General features: G+C 39.5%; 1 protein-coding gene across 5 annotated transcripts in view; it reads right to left on the bottom strand.

The window, feature by feature from the left end:
* The window catches only part of DAAM2 (dishevelled associated activator of morphogenesis 2), a 202,292-nt gene that overhangs the window by 53,282 nt on the left and 126,766 nt on the right, over nucleotides 1-22,244 (bottom strand). For all 5 annotated transcript variants that reach the window (XM_039697967.1, XM_039697968.1, XM_039697966.1 and 2 more), the window contains 5 exons: nucleotides 17,993-18,087; nucleotides 11,329-11,662; nucleotides 3,256-3,366; nucleotides 2,084-2,187; nucleotides 805-871 (listed from right to left, as the gene is read on the bottom strand). In XM_039697967.1, coding sequence (XP_039553901.1) covers nucleotides 805-871; nucleotides 2,084-2,187; nucleotides 3,256-3,366; nucleotides 11,329-11,662; nucleotides 17,993-18,087 — 711 coding nt within the window. The remainder of the gene's footprint in view (nucleotides 1-804; nucleotides 872-2,083; nucleotides 2,188-3,255; nucleotides 3,367-11,328; nucleotides 11,663-17,992; nucleotides 18,088-22,244) is intronic.

Raw genomic sequence — 22,244 nt, 5'->3', positions numbered from 1 at the left:
CTTCTGCAAAGTCTCCTGGCAGGTCCAGCTGCAGCTTCCAGGAACAGGCACAAGGGTCTTTGACACCACCATTGTCATCCCTATCCAGTATGGAAAAGATCCCCAAAGTAAAAGGCTAGAAAGGTGGGAGCCATGCAAAGCCACCAAGAACTGTTCTGGAGCAAGCAAAACATTTGGGTCCTAGAAAGTGGTGGCACAAATAGTAGAAGCTAAGCAAGAAAGGATCAGTTGTTCTATATCTGTGTGTGCAGCAAGAGCTGCTCATAAAGAAAGAGAGGACTGAACCATTCAGGACCCTACAGCTTTTTATTGATGCTAGAGGTTGTCTCTATGTCAGTCTTTAAAACCATATATTCTGAAATACTGATCCTGTCCACAGGCTCTGTGGCAACAGTTGTCAGCAGAGTTACATGCAATCCTGGGAAGAAAGTCAGAAAACAGCCCAAACTTTACCCATAGTCCTGCAAAGGGGATGTCTGAAACTAGAAGGCATCCAGATCAGGACTGAGAAGCTGAGAGCATGGTTGAGAACTACCTTCACTCCTGAACATTCAGGCAAACAAAAGAAATTTTTTTAGCAAAGATACTCATCAGAAGCCCTTTGTGTGACCACTGTTTTCACTGTTCACACAGTGCAAACGTCCTGCTTGCTAAATGAGAAACAGTGAAAACAAGAGCATCAGCCACTCTCAGCATCATAGTCAAACCTTAGTTTTAGGGAGCACAAAGGAAAGGTGCAAGAAGCATCCCAAATGGATGCAAGTTCAGCTTTGGCAAGTTCACATACTATAAAGAAGAACTTACCAGGTCAAACCGCTTGGCAAGCTCCAGGTCATCTTCATTTCTGACCATCTCAAAGAAATCTAAATGTCTAAGAGGAAACAGAATAACAAAACATCTGCCAAGGTTCATGGCATGATTCAGACTTAAATTAAGTGTGTCACTAGAGAAGCAGCAAAACCTCAGTTCAGCTAGAACATGTGGAAATTGGCAAGCCTTTCTACCTGAAGTGCTGTCACAGGTATGCAAGGCAGGGGGATCAGTGACAGGCCAAAAGAAAAGGCTGGCAGAGGTGCACACACTCTCTAACACTGTGTTGAGGTAAGGTGCAAAAAAATAAACCTAAAATAGGAAAGGGATATTCTGGTTTTGATGAATGCAATGCCTGCAGTGATATTACAGTTCTAAGAAGTCCACACCATACTTACTAGCCAGGTATTGGATCATTACAAGTTGTTTCTTTTAAAGAGTGAAGCAGAAATGCATTCAGTGGATCAGTTCTCAACAGCCTCTAGATATACATATTGATAAGCACAGCAGCATGACTATGTCTGGATCTGGGTGACCTGCTGAGTGACACATTTGACCATCTGGACTTTTCTTACATAGAGACTGGAGCACAGCAGATGATGTGGAGAAAGGCTGTGGCACATTCCCCTGTACAGATCTGGTACAAGAGTCTTTGTAATCCAGGCATCTGAGATCCTCTCAAAACTTTGTTATTCTCCTAACTTGTAAAATCCAACTAAGTCCCTCCTAAACACTCCTAGTTACTGTCCAAGGAATACAGATCATCTATAGGACAGATTTTCTTATTCAAGCTTATAATGTTGCAGATCAAAAGCATCATTCCTAGTTCCAGCTCTGCAGCAAACTGCAGTCATCCAACTTGGAAACTCAGAACCTGCACTTAGACCACACATACTCAGTCACAATGAAGTCAATGAACTACTGGCTTCCCTGCCTCCTGCCAGGACAGGCTTTTGTTTCAGTTTTGCTTCAAGACAAAACAATTAGAATATTTTTTGTATTTTTCATTCAGACTGCCACTCCCCACTGAGAAGAAAAGCAATTGAGGAACTCCTTTGCCACAGCCTCTGCCAACTTAGTATGTATGGTATGTATGTTTCCCACTTCATCTGCTGATGTTAATTTCAGGACAAATATATTTTTTAGGTTTTTTTGGGGTTTTTTTTTAGGCAGTCAGTTTCAAGAAGAGACAGAATCAGCTGTCTCAAATAGAGAAGAGTTTCTAAGAAGTATTTCTGCTCATCAGTAGCTGTTCTCAGAAAATAAGTCTTACCTGTCCAGTGTAGCATTCTCGTGTCCTCTGAGCTTGTCAATGACAGGTTGAATTCCCAGCATTAGAAACTCATATCGGAGATGCAATCGGAACTCCAAATTGTCCTTAAAAAATGTGGGAAAACCAAATTATTCATTTTCAAAAGCTGTCAATCACATTTTAAAAACATTTACTTAAAACTTCATTTCCTTCCTTTTTAATATTCTCTATCCTGACACCAAATTCACAGGATTAATAATTCTAGTAAAGTAAGTAAAAAAGGAATTAATGCCTTTGCCTCCATTTCACTTAAAAGTACATTTATGTGCTATGAATTTTGCATATGCAGTCATAAGGACAGCATGTTGTTCCATAAGGAACAGAAACTACTGGCATTTTCCCTGCTAGTCCATTAGAAGTTCCCCTCCTGGTTACAGATGAACAGCATTGCAGTCTTCCTCCTATTTTTTTTTCTGTTTATTTGTCATGAAACCATATACATAAAACCACATACTCTGACAAACCTTCTGTCATCTATTCAGTGGGATGTTACAGGATTCCCAGAAACAGAGACAAATACATTGTCAGATAGCTCTCATGAGCTTGTTGTCTTTTGTGGTTTTACCAAAAAAAAAGAAAAAAAAAAGCTAATGTCACAAAAGCAACACTTTTAATGAAATAAATTAGTTTAAACTATCCTTCAGATTCAAAAGGAAATCTTGTTAATAAAAGTGAAACAACTGGGCTTTTTCCTGAAATGTTTCCCTTTGATATTTTAAAATTAAAATGCTTTGACTTTGGCTTTGAGTCAAAACAACTTAACATTTCTAAACATTTCTGAAGGTAAACCAAAATATTTTCTAAAAAGGCTGGAATAAAAAGGTAAATGCTTTGCAGTTCTTAAAACATACAAAAAAAAAAAAAGAAAAAAAAAGAAACTCCACAAACCAACCAACCAACAACCCAAAGTAATCTCCAGTGTAAGTAGTCTCTGTTACATAGAAGAAGCTCGAAATGAAACAATGTGGAAGACAGGAAGACATTATAAGACTGATCTTAACAATTAAGCACTATTTTCCACAAAATATATCCACTCGCAACCACAAGATTTGTGACTTAATCTACTAACTATTTCCAAGGTAAACTAATTTAAACATAACATTTTAGAAAGAATTTCCAGGGCAGTGACTCACCTCACCAGCACCTGCATTCAGAACAGCATTGATAAAGGACATGATGGCTGTTTTGAGGTTTACTTCATCTCTGTATCGCCCCATGCTTCGGTCTAGCTCATTTAACAATGACTGAAACAGAACAGCAAGCTGGGTTAGAGGACATAAGCTAATTTCTTGTAGGATAGATTGCACTTCTGCATACAGGGGGAGATAACTGTAAAAAGAAGCTGTCTTTTGAGCAATGAAGCCTATGCCTGAACCTTGAAAGATTTATCCTTGTTCCTTCACTTACCACCTTTAACATGAAGCAGACAATTATCACCTCTTGGTAAACTCCATTTAGGGATTTTCAAAAAACAGGAATATCCCCTGTGCATACAGCTCCAAAGCTCAAAGTTCAATTACACACCTCCATTGGAAGTGCGGATAAACTCCAGTTTCCATGTTACAGACTCATGGAATGGTTCGGCTTAAAAATGACCTTTAAAGATCACCTAGTCCTGACTCCCCTGCCACAGGCAGGAACATCTTTCTGCCAGATCAGGCTCCTCAAAGCCCCATCTAGCTTGGCCTCGAACACTTCCAGGGATGTGGCATCTAAAACATCTCTGGCCAACCTGTTCTACTGCCTTTTCACTGTCATCATAAAAGCACCCTCTTCCTTTTACTCATTTAATCTCCAGCATTTTATAGTTTAAACCCTTTAGCCCTTGTCCTGTCACCACAGGCTCTGGTAAAATGCCTTTCTCCATCTTTCTTATAAGCTCTGTTTATTGAAAGGCTGCTGGAAGTTCTCCCTGGAGACTGTTAACCAACCCACAGGGGGTGTTCAGCACAGGAATGCTTTTGGTCTAATTTCTGCATACATACTGATATTTTACCATAATCTTGTGAACATCAGGAGACAAAAGAGAAAAAAACTAGATAAGTAACACTGGTGGCCTTTGCCGTATTCAGGATTAATTCCGCTTGAATATTTACCAAAGAGGTTATATGCAGAAACTGATTAGCCATGAAAGCAACTCTACTTTCAGCTGTGTGCTGATCACCATTAATAGTCTCTTCAGGATCTTCTATGATCAGTTCATAATTCCAAGGATGATTTTCCTTATTGAAAGAGTAACAAATTCCACTTGAGATCTGCGAGTTCAGCTGTATGAGTCTCACTCCAGCATAAATAATAAATGCCTTACACTCATGTATTTGTTTTGCTATCACACTAAAAAAGAGAGAATTCTTTTTAGTCTCCCTAAGAAGTTTTGACCATAAAGAGGTAACAAAGACAAAAATAACTTTTTTGTGTTTGGCTCAGCAGACCATCTAAATAACATTTTGAAGCTATGATGCTGAGTAAGGAAGTTCATTTTCCTCTAGTCAGTTTTTGTCCCTGGTTACTGAAAGTGTTCAGTCACAGCAAAATCTTTCCTCTGCTACTCACTATAGGTCTGTCTTGTTTCCTATAGAAAGCCACAGAGATATGTCTCAAGAAATAGGAGGAATATCCTCCTGTATATTTTTCAGGGGAAAGAATAACCTCCTGGCTTCATGCTTATTTTTGTGCAAAAATATTTTGACCAATTGTACACTGCTACTGACAGCTGTTTTCACATCTGAGCATGGTATGTTCATTCTCAAACAAGCTTGATTTCATAAACTCCTTTCTCTTACTGGTTCTAAATTTCCCATCTGGAATTTTCAAATTTCCCTACTCCAGGCATTTGAGTTTCAATCTTATCCAACACCCCAGTAACTGTGTTATGACCAAATAATATTTTGCTATAAATGGGAACGAGTCTTACACAAAAGCACATGAAATGCTCTACTGAGCCAGACTAGCGGTCAGCTCAATCCACCACCCTATCACTAACAGTGACAATCAAAAATTATCTGAGGAGTCTTTAAATTCACCAACAAAACCAACTGTTCAACTTGACCAACAAGCAGAAGTGAAATAAATGAGATAATTCTATTCTGTTACTGCCAGATTTGACACTGAAATCCAAAACACATGTGCCTTCTTGGCATAATTTAATTAGCCATCACTACAGAAGCAGCAAAACCAAGGATGGTTTTTCTGGTTTTCTTCAGAGACTTCATTCCTATCATACTTTCCCACAGATTTGTAGGAACATGGTAGAATCTATGAAACAGCATATCAGGTACAGCATCCAGACAGGTTGCAGGATGCTAACAAAAGTTTTCTATCTCCCATTTCAGAACACTGAACTAGGAGCAGAATGCAATGGGAGGCAAACCAAATTCAGGGCAAGAAACCCAAAACTCTGTGTTGCACTAATCCAATTGAAGAGAAGCACATCTTCAAGTAATTGTTCAGCTTGAGAAGGAAACACTGTAAGTTCTTGCAATTCCTAAAAATCAGTCTACACCCACATACTGTGGCCAAACTCCAATATCTCCAACTCTTTGCAAATGGCTGAGGTTCAAATCTTCACTTGAACATTTCCTGTGAAAAAGATTTCACCACACCTCTTGGCAGCCAGTTCTGTGGCCCAATTGATCTTACGATTATAAAGGGTTTTCCTACTATTTAAGCAAAACTTTCCTCACTTAATCCCATTATTCCTCATCACTGACAACCAGTAGGGTTTTATTCAATCTGCAGCAAACCTCAAAAGACTTTGGTTGAGCCCTAAAGGGAAGAAGGAAATCAAGGGTGAATACAGCCTTTTAATTTGTTCCCTGTTAGATCCTCTACTACAATTCCAAATTGATCAGCTTTCTCCTTACAAATTATAGTCTGTACTGACAGTGTTTGACAAAAACCAGGCAAGGGGCTCTGGAAGGAATGCTCCTGGCCTCCACCTTTTCAACTGACAATATCAAACTTTCTTTATTCATTCACCTCAAGCTTCAACATTTCTAGCAGCATTAAGAAGGAAAACAAGAGCTTTCTGCCCAAAGCAGCCCAGTTAATATTTCCACTGGGAAGCAAAATCAGCTTCTTTCAGACAGTATCTAACACCTAGGTTCTCTGAAGACTAAAAGGAAAATTCTTTCTCTCCACACGGATCCACAGCTAGACCAGTGTTTTAAATAGCAAGCTATGCTAGAAGAGCACTGGAACATCCTGATAAATTTTTTTTGGGCCAAGAGAGCATTACGACTTTGCAATATTAGTTTTGTCTCAAAACATGGCATGTTAAAAAGTATAATGTGACACAATGTCATGACAGAGAAAAGGTGGGGAAGCAGAAATCATAACAATAAAGGCAACAGCTTAGGGGAGAGAAAGAGTGTGCCCCTTTCACAAGGGAAACCTGTCATACATAGGATAATTCAGACATTCATGACTTTAAAATCAGAGACTCTTCTTTCTCAGTTTTCATAGCATTTTATAAAACTCCATCTTCACAAGAAAAAAAAAAAGACAAAGTAATGTTTTTATGTTCACACAGTGAGCCAGTGACAGACTTACACTAAGCACATGGAAAAAAATCCCAGCAAGGACAAGAGCTCATCTTCCTGATTCCACATTTCTGCCCTGAGGATTTACTGTTTGGATTTCAAGTGTTTTCTTTCATCTCTGTTCTTTAAGGGGCAGAGTAGGATTTATAGGCAAAGTAGCATGTTTCAAACAATTGGATGAAGACAGAGTTTTCCAGATTGCCTCAGGGAGGAGATTGAAGGCATGCCCTAATACTACTGTGGTATTTGAGTACAGAAAGAGTATTACTCTGAAGAGGACAATTTTCAAGGAATATCCCTTTTGGACATTAAAGTGAGAATCATTCCAGGCAGAAGTGCATTATAAAAGAAGGATCAATAATTAAAGCAAGCAAAGGGAAGAGTTCAGGCAGGAAGACACAGCAAATATGAGAAAATAGGAATAGTGACTATATAAATTGAGACACAAAGTATAGAATCTTGTTGCAAGTGCAAGGATGATTCTGATAGACTTATTAATACATTGAATATCAAAGAGACAGGATGAAGTTGCGGTATGAAAAGGTAATTGAGTGAAGACTGGAACCTCAACAAAAAAGAGTAAATTGTGGAGAATCTCCCCAGGTCTTTAAAGTGAATCCTGACTGAGGTTAGGGCCTGACATTTGTAGTCAGTAGATCAAATGCTGGCAATTTAGAAAGAAATAGTGTTTTACCTCAGTTTCAATTCAGAGTAAAGTCTGATTTATTTTTTTTCCATAAGGAAATACTCCTTCATATTCATATAAGTTCTATTTATATTTTCCATTCACTTAATAAAAAAAAAATTAAAAAGAGAGAACACATCAGGAGGCAAAGACACCCTTTATGAAGCATTTCAGTACTGTTTGATTAATGGTTTCAGTTGATATTACTTGGTGCAATTTAGTTAAGTTAATTGGGACTAAAAGCATTCATAATGCTCAAGAATTTCACTGTCATTTGAATTTTGACTTCAGATACCCTAGCATAAAACTATAAGTTTTCTATTCGAGTAATAGGAGCTATTGCAGGACAGAGTTAATGTAAATCAGGTAAGAGCCATACACAGCTTAAGTCACAGCTTTCCTTTTCCACTAATTCACCAGTTGCTGAGTCTTCTGACAACTTTTGGCAGCTGTACCAGGTAGCAGGAGTTGTGTTTGACATTGACTGGCAATAACTTCTCACATTCAACAAAATATGCCATGTTTTATGTTGCTGTGTTAAATACATGATCTCTACACTCCACCACACTTGTGCACACTGGAAATAATCACTGTTTCAATCTAAAGGTGTCAGCAGCAAGTTATTCAGGAGCTCAAGTTTCAGATAGTTCTCAGTAAATCATTCTGAACCTCTCTTCTTCTTACAAAAAGGAGTGGAAGCAGAACCATGTACCCCAAATTATTACTCCTCACAACGATATGCCTCTTCAAAAGGAAAAAAAATATTTTGGGGAAAAGTCAATCTGTATTAGTGTTAATTACATTAACCTCCTGAATCCCCAACAGACATAGTGCTGTTCACCACAAGTGACATGAAGGAGAATGGGACACCTAGGTTTACTGCTACCTGCAAGAGTTGAAAATAAAGCCAAACAGATAGTATACAAAATGCCAGCTTCACAGATGAGGAGGAATAAATTGACAGTAAGACGGCTAAACAGGATGACAAATATTTTCAACCACTGCTGTCAGGAAGGCAACTTAAGGAAAAGCAACATTGGCACTGATATTTTCAGAGATCAGCCTCACCTGTAAGTTATTTGTTGGACATTCCAATAAAAGTGAGCTCAGTACAATTTCCAGAAAGACCTGCACTTTCACTTCCCAAGAACTGAGCTGACTTCCAAAATTTGACATTACTTCCCTCTTACATATTGTGTCTCTAATTTGGCTGCTGTCTTGCAGAGCTAGATATAAAGACAGCAGTGCCTTTACAGTTCCCAGCTTTCCTTCCCCCCACCAATTAGGATCAGTCTGCAAGGATGGACCACAGAGGCAAAGGAATAAATTTCTACTCCGAATAGTTTCTCCTGTTCCTACAGTTTAGTCCACAGTTTTATAACTTTCACAGAGAAAATTCTTGGGTTTGGGTTCTGCCAGATTTGCCACTTGCGGTGGATAACTTTCAAAATAACAGTGTTTAGGTGTGGCTGGTCAAAGTCAAGCTGCAAAATATGAAGTTGCTGCATGCTCCACACTTTCTGGACACTTCAATATACCAAATGATGCTGCTAGATGCTCAAGCTGCAGGAAACACAGCCCCCAAAGGGTTCTGTTTCACATCTAAAGTATCTCTTCAGATACTTGCAAACTCTGGGTTATAAAGATTACATTCAGGACTAGGATTAAAAGAGGATAGGAAAAGGCTTTCATTGTACGCTACATCTTTGAAGCATACAGGAAAGGTAAAAAGCAAGCATTTTCAGCTCATCCTCCTTTTAAAATGGCTTCCCATATTCAAGTTACAGTGGATACTTTTCCTGACAATAAGCTGCAAAACTATTCTGAGACAGTGGTGCAGGAGGGCAAGAGGCAAAGAGATGGAACACTCTTAATTTTAAGAGCTAGAGTATCAGAGAAACTTCCTCTAAAACGTAAGAAAGACCATGACCACATTTTTTTCCTCAGGATTTAAAAATCCCCAGTCTCTCAGTTAGAAGAATAACTGGAGATGGATGAGGAATGTCTTTGGATGAACACTTGCCACCTCAAAATTAAATTCAAGCTATTGCTGAGTGTATCGGAAAATCCCATTTCAGTCTCTAAACACAAGTATTAGTAATTGCAAACAAGAACACATTCCTTCTGCTAAATAATTTTGGGGGCTGGGTGGGGCTTCTTTTTTTTTTTGTTTTGTTTTACTTGAGAAATAAGAGTATCCATTTATCTTTCATTTTTTCCTGAATGAAAAAGTCTTTTGACAAGCGCAGCATTTAGGCAAAGTATTTTTCACAAGTGTAAGAGACTGGTAAGCACCTGCAAATCATTCCACCAGATTCCTCAAAAGCTACCACATTTTACCCAGCAGTGTCTTACCTCAGTTATTCAGTAACTTTTAAATCAACACAGAAACAGAGAGAGAGAGAGAGAGAGAAGACTCGACTAAGGTAAACTCAGCATCTCTCCATAAGGGCTTATTAAGCAGAGTCAATTGGTCCAGTAAGGGCAAGTTAACACAGGACCACAAGTACATAAGTTAGGCTTATGAGTTACTGCTTTTTCAACAGCAGCTCAAGTTATCCCCCACCTGTCTCCCAGGTATAAAAGAATGTCATATTAATTCAGGAAGGTTTCTTTATTTTGGCTAATTACTAGAGAACAAACTGACTTTAAATGTTTTCCTTCCTCTCCATAGGCAGCACCCAATAATCTCCACATCCTAGCTCATGTACATGGTTTACTTCCTGCACCTGCACTGCTCATTCCTATCTTCCTCCTGTACTAAAGAATGGTGACACAGTCTTATGACTCCAGCTGTAATCTCTTCACCTTCCAAGTTTTATTACAACTATAACTTTCTCTATTGAAGTAGTCTCAAGAGCTTCCAACTGAGGCCGAAAGGCCCCCACTTCTGGAGCCATACATCATATGTGTCACGCTTGCATATTGAAGACACACATCAAGTCTGAATACACAAGCAATGCAAATGAGGCAGTGCACATCAAGGGATGGACCTGACAATGCCAAATACAGGTTAATACCAAATCAAGATCTCCTGCATCCCTGGCCCAGGTCTGAGTCACAGTCAGTGAATCCCATAGGGTATTTGGTTCTAATACAAACATTGGCAGCTATTGTCCATCAGCACAGACTCTTTCCCCATTCACTATTTTATTAGCCTAAAATCCATTAGCTGAGAAGGAGGTAGGAGATAATGAGTGTCAGGCATTGGGATCCCATGCCTGTTGGCACAACACAACTCTAATGATTTTATCTAAGGAAGGACAGTAAATGGCTTAGATTATCCCAAAGTTAAGGAGCCCCAGCTTCACACACCACAACAGATTTTCCACTATCTTTTGGTAAAGGTGCTAAGTTCACTGGGAAGAGGAACATTATAGTAGCAGCCAATAGTTTCCACGATAAAAGCCTGTCACTGACCTACTTCAAGGTCTCTGAGAATGCATTTCTCTTCTGTGATCTGAATGGGAATTAGAATTATTTGAGCCAACAATTGTTAAGTAATGACGATTCACAAGCTGACTGCTAAATTGCAAGTGAAGTGCCTCCACTATACATAATTTAATTCTTCATCTCCATTATTTAATCCACAATTCTTTCATTACTAAATTAAGGATTTAAAATCAGAGGCTCCTGAAATTCTGTGGCTTCAGCTTCTAGGACAGAACAAATCATTACCATCCTAGAAATGTCATCAAGCTAGAGTATGAGCAGATAATCAGCTTTCATTTAGCAAAGCAAACTTCCGTTTTCAGGCAAAATATATGGAATTTTAAGTTAGTACTAATGACAAGCAATGTCTTTAAATATAAGTATAAATATGCACATATAGTAATAACTTGAGGAATTTCCGTTCCTAAAACAAAATGATAAATATTATCTTTTTACTACTTAGCAAATTTGCAATATATGCACTCAAAAATCATTCCTGGCAGGGATTCCTCATTCTGGGTATTTCTGTCCAAGTATCCTGCTTTTACCTGGAATCTTGTCCTTTCTGCAGCATAGACTTGGTAGTGAAGCATGGCTTGCAAGACTTTTTTGTGACCATCTGGTACCAAACAGACAGCCCCTAGGATCTCCAGCACAGCAATCTTGGTCTTTATGTTCTCAGTCCGTAAACTCTGGGATATGATGTTGATACTTTCAGGATGGGCTAGGACATGAGCCCGTCCTTGGGAGTTGTTCATCAGTGCCTTGATACACCCTATAACGGATGTGTGGATGCGGCTCTCCGAAGTCTCATAGTCCATGCTCTTCAGGAAGTTCAGCAAACAGCTCAGGCCATCCAGCTCAATAAACCTGGTCACAAACCTGAAAAGAGAAAAACCAAAAAAACAAGTTGGAAAAACAAGGAAAACAGACCAAAGGCACTTTATTCAAAAGACACCATATTATTCAACCCCAGATCCTTAAAAGCTGGCTAGTTTTCAGCCTAAACTCACAGAACAATTCCCAGGTATTTAAGAAAAACAAAGCAAACAAACCAAGAGAGAAAACATTCCAGCTAATAATGGTGTGTTACATAGTTTCAGGGTAATTATATGCTATCATCTTACACTTCTGTTTGGTCTCTGTGTTCTTTGTTGCAGTTACCACCAAACACTGCTGTGGTTCACCTCAACAGCTGCTGCATTTTCAAGGCCGAAGGGATTCTTTTGAATTGTTCCATCTTACATACGTGCTAATACACCCAACACACAGACTTGTCACCACACTTCTAGTTATGAGTTCAGATTACCTTGAAAACCATTTTTAGGCTTAGCTCTAACTTTCAGCCAATACTGTTTAGAGGTTCCCCCTCCAGGATTTGGGCACAGTGACAAAGGGGAACTCATTCCCACTCTGTGCGTCAGCCATACTGCCTTCACACTCCAATCCCATGACATATGTGTAGGAACATGTTATATTTAAAAGTGGCATGTGCTTCTGTAAATGGTAAAAGCTCCTCTGCTTTTGTTGAAAACCAGGGTTAAAAAATCCCAACGGGTCAGTTTAGACCATGCAAACAGCCCTCAGGACAAATCACTAGAAAAGGATGGAATTAGATAAGTTAGTTCAAACCAATCAGTCTAGCAATGTTTTTGTTTGAAGTTCCCAGGATTAAAAATGGGGATTCAAAGACATGGAAAGAGCTGCAAATAATTTCCTGAGATCGCATTGTTTGCCTCCTCTAACATGTTGCTCAGGTAGGTACAGTTTTTGGAATATCTGAATGCAAAGCCATGTGCACCACACTTGAATATTCAGTCTATAAAAAGGTACACAATGATTTGTTCATCCGTGGCCACACTTTGAACAGCACAATATAGAAAGACACTTCAAGCAACTGAAAAGGTTGCTAATAATTGCCAACTGTGTAACAAATGAAAAGTACCAAAATTCTGTGTCATTGCACTTTTACGCAGTCCATCTTCTTCCCTAATTCTTTTTCTGTCCATGACATGCTGTTACTTATAATCAGTAATAATGGAGACACCATGCTGAAAGACCAAATTTCAGCGGTCTCCATACATGTCCCGGTACCAGCAAGAGAAACCCAAACCATATTTATATTTCTCTGGATAATATGGATTTGACACATGTATGGCCTTTTGATGGTTACGCTCCACACCACAAAGGAATTTTCAGAGTCTACCTGAAAGTTACACTCACTATGGTGATAGATTTGCCAACTTTCAGTTTATGTGAGCCAGCAATTTGACCAAAAATATGGAAAAGCCTGGTTCATTCAACAAAGGTTCGGCCTAATGTTTGGGTTTTATTAAAAACTGAATTTCAAAGTGACTATCAGAGTAAGGGCACACACAGGAACACGTGCACACCAAAAATGAAAACTGAACCCTGCTAAGACAATCTGCCAACTTTGCAAGCTCTGCTTGCACATTCTGTGGATGCATCATTTTGTCTACCCTAACAAATCATAGGAGCAAAAGACCCTCTCTTGCTAGGCTTGAGAGCAGCATCAACATTGTGCACCAGGAAGTCAGTCAAAGCAGTTTGTTATTCAAACTGATTACAGAAAGATTCAGATTTAGTTACGTTTCTACAATGCATTTAGCTGCTACCTTGACAAAGAAGACTGAAACAAGTGCACTCATAGCTAGAAGACTTGCGGCAAAGGATTTATTTGGAAAAAAAATAAGCACAAACTCAGCATGCTACTAAACAATGATGCAAATGACTTCTGATCAATTCCCTGGGCCTATAAAGAGTGGAGTTACTGTTATCTTTACTATGGATGGGCTACTTTAAATTCTTCTCCTTACCTTCAAAGTTCCATTCTATACTTTATCTGTTCCCTCTGTCTTTTGGGGGTTGGGAGAAATTTTTTTTCCCCTGTTTTTTTAACTTCCAGCGCTGAGGGAAGACTTAAGATGAATATATTTCTGAAGTTACAGAGCAATACTGATGGAAACATCATAAGAAGCAGCAGAGCAAAGGGTCTCCTAAATGCACTTTGGGATTGAGCACACAATCAGGACAAGACAAGGAAGGCACTACAATTTTCATGTATTTTTGCATGCTCTGATGACTATGTGAAAAAAAAAAAGGGTAAATGCACAAAAGTCACATTGTCCCAATTAAGTACAAACTCACTAAATTGGCAGTGCAATTTTTCTCAGACTCTAAGGATGAGGTCATTGCAAAAAGAAGGCATGCGCTGGAAAGCAGTGTGTGTCACAAAACTTGATTAATGACATAATTTAAAACAATGTTGGGACTTTCCTGTACTATTCCTAGCCCAGAGAGCAAACAGTGAGTTGTGTTACTCAATAGCAAGAAATCACCCTTCTATTTCAACTCCAGTCAGGAGCAGGAATCAAATTATGATTTTCATCTTCCTTTTTCTAAACACTTCATTCCTTATTCTCCAGAAAAGCCAGAAACCATGCTGGGGGAGGTAAAGAAATGGTGAAAGCAGTTCCTGGCCCAACAGATACTCTCAGTATGAGGATTTGTTCGGTGTGGGGAGGTGTGTGAGTAAATGTCTGTGGAAGGTAGAAAAAGGAGTGGGAGTTTAGCCAACAGCCTGAGAGCCACAATCCTCACACTGTTGGTGTTCGTGCATCTGTCTGTCTCTATGCAGGTATCTGTGTGTATGTGCAACAGCAAAGTCAACTTATTTAAGTCAAGAACCTTCTCGTACACAGTACACAGCACACAGCACATGTGTAACTAACTCCTGTCCTACACAGGCCCTGTGCTGCAAAGTAAGGTCTTGTTCTAGACTGGGAGGTGTAAAGTTAAACATATTTGCCAATGCATTCTGGCTCACACATTCAAATACTGAAATGTAAATAAAGCAGAGTGTGTTTTAGTAGGTGCTAAACAAGCAAATTAAAGACTAACCTCACCTCAGACTCTCACTTGACCAGTTTAGCACACTTTAAAAGGCAGGGCACCTCTTTGCCTTTCAAGTTTTAGAGAGTGCAGATCAGAATGAGTTAGCTAGCTCTAACAATAAACCTTTCATCCAAATACAGATGTGGTGGCCAAAGAGGAACTGACCCACTGATGGATTCCAAGTGTTGGAGGTACAGCTTCTCTGTAAGACTTGATCCAGCTCAGGAAAGACAGAAAGATCATATACTGTGGGTGTGCAGAGAGCAGGATGTCCCCACCCTGTTAACAGGCAAGGCTACACTTCCCTGCAGCACTAGTTTTTGAACCAGGGGGCACACATAATCCTGATAACTACTGAACTGCTGAAAAACTCAGCATCATGGATTTTGCTTGCTGGTTGCATAACTGATCCTCTTCAGTATGCACCTGGATGCAGCACTGCTAAATCAAACAAAAAATAGCAGGAGGTAAATCTGAATACAACAAAAGGAGAAATGCAGACAGTAAAAAGAATGAGTGATGACTCAGACTAAAGGAGGTACTTCTCAAGGCTCCAAAAAGCAATTTCTTTCCCAGTCCCTTTTAAGTTTTTGCTTTTGCTGCACTTCTGAACCTCCATTTTGCAGCACTAAAATACCAAATGAAAAGCCCTTCTCCCACTGCTTCTGTCCAACAGTTTGTCATCACAATTGTTTATAGTTCTGAGTTTTTACAAACCTGAAAGAAAATGTGTTTCTTTACAAGATGCAGATGTAGCATTTTTGTTCTCTGTGGCTGGGATTGTTCCTTTGCACTAGGACATAACCTGGTTTTATTATTTTTGGGCAGCTCCTAGATACCAAACAAGGTCCACTTGCTCAAAGGGGACCACAAATTGCCCCAAGGATACTCCTATCCCATTTTCTACAACAAGGATAGGAATTTGAGTTTGGATAGGTCTGCTTTACTTTTTACTGTTAGAACTGGTGGGTTGGAATAGAGACAGAGCTTGGTAACTACTCTGCATTATCTACTAGAAGAGACACAGTTTACAGTAAAATAAAACAGAGAGCCAAATGCATGTATTTTTCTTCTTTTGATCCCTCTGGATCAGAGAATTCAAGCAGAGGAGCCTATTGGTAAGCTGTCAGAGCCCCTGTGTAACCTGCTATCACAAAGGGATTCCAGACAGTTCATCCTGTGTGAATTTAGGTCTCTATTTTCTTCAGAGGCCTGATGAATAGAAGTGGCAAAGAAAACACAATTTGATATCCAAATTAAACTAGAAAGACTAGTATTTTGAAGGCTGAGGTATCATACTGCTTATGAGAGGGATTTGATGGAGCTGAGGGCCTCTCTACTGCAACCTTTCCATCAAGAAGAAATTGGCTTGTTGATCAGGCACTGGCATGCAGCCCATTTGGCAGCTATCGAATTGAGTCGCTGGAAATTAGTTGAGACACAGGACTTAACTCAAAATTTGGCTTGGCTTAACTGTTTTTTGTTGGTTTTTTTTTTTTAAGCCCCACAACCATCGCCAGTGATTGAGAAGACTTTATAGGGCAGCCCATAGATGCTTGTGCTTTTCAGGGTTATTACAAACAGATGAAGCAACAGGCTGCTGTCAAGGGGATCCAGCAGATGCAATACAGGTTGGAGAAGAAAAATCTTGCAAGGCTTTGAGCAAAAGAATTTGCTCAAATGCTCATTGCGCTTTCTTCTTCTCTATTGCTTTGCCCTCAACAAGGAGTTTGGGCTGTCTATTCAAAATGACACAGCAGAACAACCAATAGTGGCCACCAAAGTGTTTGCTTTGCTGGACAAAGCAAAGAGGCCCTGCTGCTGTGGCTACAATCAATGAAAGCTGTCACCTTCACAGAGCATCATCAAACCAGCTCCACGTCAATGCAGTAATTTTGCTATATCAAGTCTCAATAGCACATGACCTTGGTTTAAAAGCCTGGAGAGAGTTGGAAGCTTGACAGTTGCCTTAGCTTCCACTTTCACATAGATCTCTGCTTTAGGAGAGTGATAGAGAGCATCAAACAGTCACTCTTGACTTAGGTCTCAGTATAGGCCACAACTTCTCTGCTTCCACATTAAAAGCATTCACTCTATTAGCTTCCATTTTCACATAGATCTCTGCTTTAGGAGAGTGATAGAGAGCATCAAACAGTCACTCTTGACTTAGGTCTCAGTATAGGCCACACCTTCTCTTCCACGTTAAAAGCATTCACTCTAACCACATGTAAAATTCCAAAGCCTGATATATCTTTATGCTTGAGGAGCACCAGAATGATTTTGTGCTTCCTTAATGTCCATCAAAACATAAAATAAACATAGGTAAAAACCAAAGAAGCTGTATCCAGTAAATTTTTTTGAAGATTATTAAAGGGAAAAGCAATCAGCACTTAGCTCTGCAAGAAGTCCCAAAAAATCTTCAAGTCAAAGTAACTGCAATGAAAATTCTTTGGGATTATTTTCTGGATTGTTTTTATTGATTTATTTCATTTGTTTGGTTAGGATCCCCTCCCCAAAAGAGAACTGTATCATTAGGCCTTGTACTGAAGCTCTCTGAAACTATGACTTCAGCATGGTGTGGGTGCAAAAGTATCTGGCCAATAAAAAAATCATTTGGAATTTTTTGATTAAGTGTTTCCTGAAATCATATTAACTAAAGTTATTGTTTCTCCACACTGTTCTTCCAAGTGTTAAATTCAAAAGGTTTCTGTGCTAGTTAGTTTGTTATTGTTTAGAACTTTGTTCCCAGAAAAAGAAAGATGAACTTACCTTCAAAGACAGTACACAATAAAGTCTCTTTACATTTTTCTATGCCACAGATACAACACAGAATGGGAAGAATGCCAAACCAGGTGATGTCAGATGGATTAGCTGCTTTGTACTAAACAGTTCCCATTACTAAAGATAAGGGGAAGCTTAAATTCAAAGTTCAGAGTAGAGGCTGAGACTTTGCCCAGAGTGAATCAAATTACATGGGATGTGCAGGGGGTTATGAAGACTAAAATCTGATCTTCACAGTCATTACTTGCGTTTGCAAATATCTGCCACAGATTTTTCACAGTAGACTTTGTCTTTTATTTTCCTGAAACTACATGTTTCACCATTAGTGTGACATTAGTTAGCCTCCTAACTGGGCAGACTCAGACTGGAGACTGCAGGGCTCTCTGAGGATTGTCTGAAATCTCAGAGAGGGTTGTGTGAGGTGGGACAATGAGGTTTCTGTCCTTGCCTCTCTTGGTGGTGTCACATCTGACCGTTGGGAGGCAGTGAATTGTGATGAAAGGCGAACAACATTACCTCATGGGTTGAGTCCGCAGAGCTGTCTTCAAGTCTTCAACTATTTTATTTTTCATTTCTGTTTCTTCTTCATCAAAAGCATACAGAGTCTGCATCTGTTCACAAAAGAAGGTGGCAATTAGGAAAGCCTGAGCTGCATGGAAGCTAAGAGACAGGTCAGGAATTATGAAAAACAACTATCCCATCAACACATGCAGAGGTGCCAGCTGACCTCTCACTAGGAAAGCAGTGCCTCAGCTACAAAACTGAATCCAGATGAGGCTGCTCATGTGGACTGGCAGCAGCATATCACTTTGCCACACTGGCTAAACTAGGGTTCTCAGATTACCCCCCAAAAATCACAGTTGCCAGTATGCCCACAGAAAACTGTACCTAATTTAGAGCAGCAATCTGCTGTGGTGATGTATGGACGTGTGAGGCAAAGTTTGTAGGGAGAGGCAATATCTTTTATTAGAGTGACATGACTGGAGGGATTTGGGGTGGAGGGGAAAAAAAAACCAAACCAGACTTATGTGTCAGGTTTCAAAGCATAAAATCTTCTTCAAGTGACTAGAAAGCCTGCAAGTACCCTGAATTACATTTTCTGTGTATACAAGTTTGACTTTTCTTCCCCATGCAAATTGTATCACCAGTTTTAAGATAGTGGTGTTCCCTATACACTTTTCCCTTACTAATTAGGAACACTTACTGCAAAAAGCTAGAGCATCATGAAAATCTCCGTCCCTTTTTTTTTTTTAACAAGTAAACTGAAACACACGAAGCCTAGATTTCCCCCCTTATGCAGCTTGCAAATACTAGAGCTTGCAGTCAACTGGAACTGAAGTTGCTGTGAGAGACTGCAAATTAAGGCGAGAGACAATAAGTAGAATACACACAAAAAATTATGGTTCTCAAAGTCAGATAAACCTTTTAAAAACTGGTGTATCAGAAAATTACGGTTCCAGATTTACACTCAGCACCACTGCAGCCTTGTCATATGAAGCAAGACTCTGCAGTGCCCTTTGCATATATCACTCAGGCTCACAAGTCCCATGTGTGTCTTTTGAAAAAGTCAAGACTTAATGCTGGAAATTCTTAGCCTATAGCTATGTCTTCTTAGTTGCTCAAACTGTAAAATGAGAGGATAAATGACTCTCTTTTTGGCAGGACTTCTTGTGGATATCACTCAGTGGTATCTGGAAAGCAGCTCTGAACCCATTCTCAAATGAATAACCCAATTAAACTAGTATCATCTATCAGGGATCTGATATTGTACCTCTCTGTGGTGGAATCTGAGTAGCTACAATTATGGCTCACCACAGCAAAATATTTCAGTCTTTGTTTTAATGTTTAGCAAGCACCAAAGAAAAGCTTTCTCTCACCGGAACCTCCTTTAACCTCCTCCATCCTCGCCACCAGCCCAACACCTCACTTCCCTTGGAAGGGCTCCCAGTGCTGGCTTTTGCAAGTCATGTGATGCCAGCACATGTCGGATCCTGAGGGTGGCCATTTGGCTGCACGCCGTTGCTGTCTTATGCTGAACAGCTGGCATGGGGAGATGTGTTTAACTCTAGGGGTCCTCTCTCTGATCCACGCTAAAGTCAAATTCACTCAGTCACAGAGCAAGCTATTTCCTGCCCTAATGGAATGACAGAGCGCTACTGATGGAAAATGAGCTGATGATGTTTTATCTTTTGCCAGCATCCCCCAACAGCCAGAAACATAAATTGAAATTCTTAAGCCAAGCCATAAATGATCCCCCTCTTCGAAAAATAAACAGAAATCCTGAACAGGCATTATGGATGGCAAAGTCTTCGGGTGTGATTTGGGGCTTGATTTGTATTTTCTTGGGTGACAGCCCATCTGGTCATCTTTCCTTTGGCCCATGAATGCTCCTTTGAAAAGTTCCCGTTCCTCCAATGGCTTAATTTGTCCTCTGAGCCACTGCAGGGGAAAGCAAATGGATGGTAGGAAGGTGCTCAACAGTACTTAGTTCAGAGTGAAAAAGGCCCATTTCCAAATGAAACAAATACAAATAATCCTGCTTTTGCAACAGAGGGTGACTATGGAAAACCCCTTTTCTAAAGCTGCAGGCAGCCAAGAGCCCTTCATTTCTCACTCCTGTGAATGGCCAGAATTCAAATCCTCATGCCCTCACTAAAGAGACTGGGTTTGCCTTGTGAAATGGCTTTCTCGGCAAGAGTTATAAAAAACATAACTGTCCCTGGGAGACAGAGGGGAGGAAACTGTCATTATTTGAGGTTGGATTTCATTCACGTGGCTGACTGATGAATTGCTTTCCTGAAGCACAAACTGCACTCGAGGACTAATGTCTGCTGGGCTCAGGAGGCACATAGTTACCATCAGTTAACCAAACTACCAGGAAGGAGAAGCAAAAGAGTGCCAGGTCCTCTTCTGGTGCCTAAAAGATAGTGTATACATAGGGCTCTTTTAATAAATATATTTTGTATATTTGAAGTTTTCCAGATCAAGTGCATCACCTCAGAAAGTACAGCATCTATTTATTTGAATTGCCAGCTAAAAAAATTCAAGAATTTGTGAAAGCAATCATTCATGTGGAATTTTATATGTAAAGCTTCAGGTAGCATAAGAAATTATTTTGAAATTTTGCCTCCACATAAAATGAAATAGTTTAGTTTTTTTAAAAAGCATAAATTTTTCCCTGCACCTTATCCTAATGGCTAATCATGCCCCAAAACTGCTGGGAAGGAAAATACAAAGACCATGATGACAGCATGTGGGGAAAAGAGAGAGAGAGAAAAAGAAGGAAAAGGCATAAACCAGCATCAACAATACACTCTATAACAGACCTAATTTTACTTCATAGCTCACGCATGAGAAATGAAAAAGGTAAGAAACAAAAAGAATGAAGAGCGAAAAAACAACCTGGATATTCTGACTTCTCATTATAGTCAGTTGAAATTCAAGGTGCACCACATCTCTAACTACATTTAAGTTAAACTAATAAAATAGTTACTAGAATAAATATAGTTGAAAAAATTATAAATCACAAACTATGAATAGATGTAATTTTATAAAAACTTGAACTTTTATGCAAGTAAGTTTAAAGTAACATATGTCATCTAACTTAGAGGAGAAAGTTATCATCCACCTGCTAAATTCTGCTGAAAGATATATGTTTTTAACCTCCTGTGAAGCTGCACTGCCTTAAATAAATGTTTTCTGAATCAAGGAAAAGGGCCTGGTTACAGCTGTATTTATTAATCTTGACCCATCTCACAATCTCGACTGAGCCACCTCTCCAGAAAAGCTGGATTTTCAACAACTGCTCACCTGAAAGTCTGTGAAAATGTATCCACAGCTAAGATCATAAAAGCAACACAATGCTGTCAGAATTTTTGCTCCCCAGGAAAGTGTGAGCTGTGTTTATTTGTGCTGCCGAGTAGTGTCATGGGGCAAGGAGGGCAGGAGGAGCATAGGAACATTTCTTTACATACTATAATAACAGGGCAGCTGCTCTATTTTTAAGAAAAGAAACTTCTGTGTTTTGATGAATCAGCAGATGACAATGGCATTGATAATGGAAACAGTCTTCTATTGTGGGCATGCACCCTGTCCCCATCCCCAGTATCATTTATAGCACGTAGAGATCAGGGAACTAGACAAATTTGGAGGCTTCGCTTTCTAAATTTAACATGATTAGCAGCTGTCCCTTTGTCTTAATGACTTAATCAGAAGAGAGTGTACCACTGCCTTCCAGTCAGGCTACCTGGAGTCTGGGACAGTGCCTCCACAATTGCACACTAGTAAAGAGATACAGTTTTAGACGTTTGCTGTTGTAAGAACTTGGTTTAAAATATGTAAAAATCTCAGAAGTCATAGCAACAGAAACAATTGTGAGAAGAGAATCGTGCATAAAATGCATGTTTTTTTGAACTGGATCAGGAATCTGTAACTTAAAGTGCTTCCTAACATAGTGGTCTAAGGTTACAAGCAGGGAACGTCAAACATGTCAGGAATCACCACATTGCTCTCAAACATAATCTGTGAAGGGCAGATACAGTGGGGCTTCTGAGAAAGTGATCCTTGAGCACAGGAGCCCTGGCCCGCTGAAATCCACAGAAAGATACCTAATGATATCAGCACAAAAAAAGTGCCACTTCCACTCAATCAGTAAGTAGGAGGAACATACTTGCCAAGCTAATACATATTAAAAAAGGACTTCATAATTAAACAAAAGAACATAAAAAGAATGTGAAAGACAAATATGAAAAGATTCTTACTTGACAAA

This window comes from Passer montanus, unplaced genomic scaffold, assembly GCF_014805655.1.
Source record: "Passer montanus isolate IOZ18808 unplaced genomic scaffold, ASM1480565v1 scaffold12, whole genome shotgun sequence".
Taxonomy (NCBI): Eukaryota; Metazoa; Chordata; class Aves; order Passeriformes; family Passeridae; genus Passer; species Passer montanus.
The sequence above is the reverse complement of the archived record's forward strand: the minus strand, read 5'-3'. Positions and strand labels throughout refer to the sequence as shown.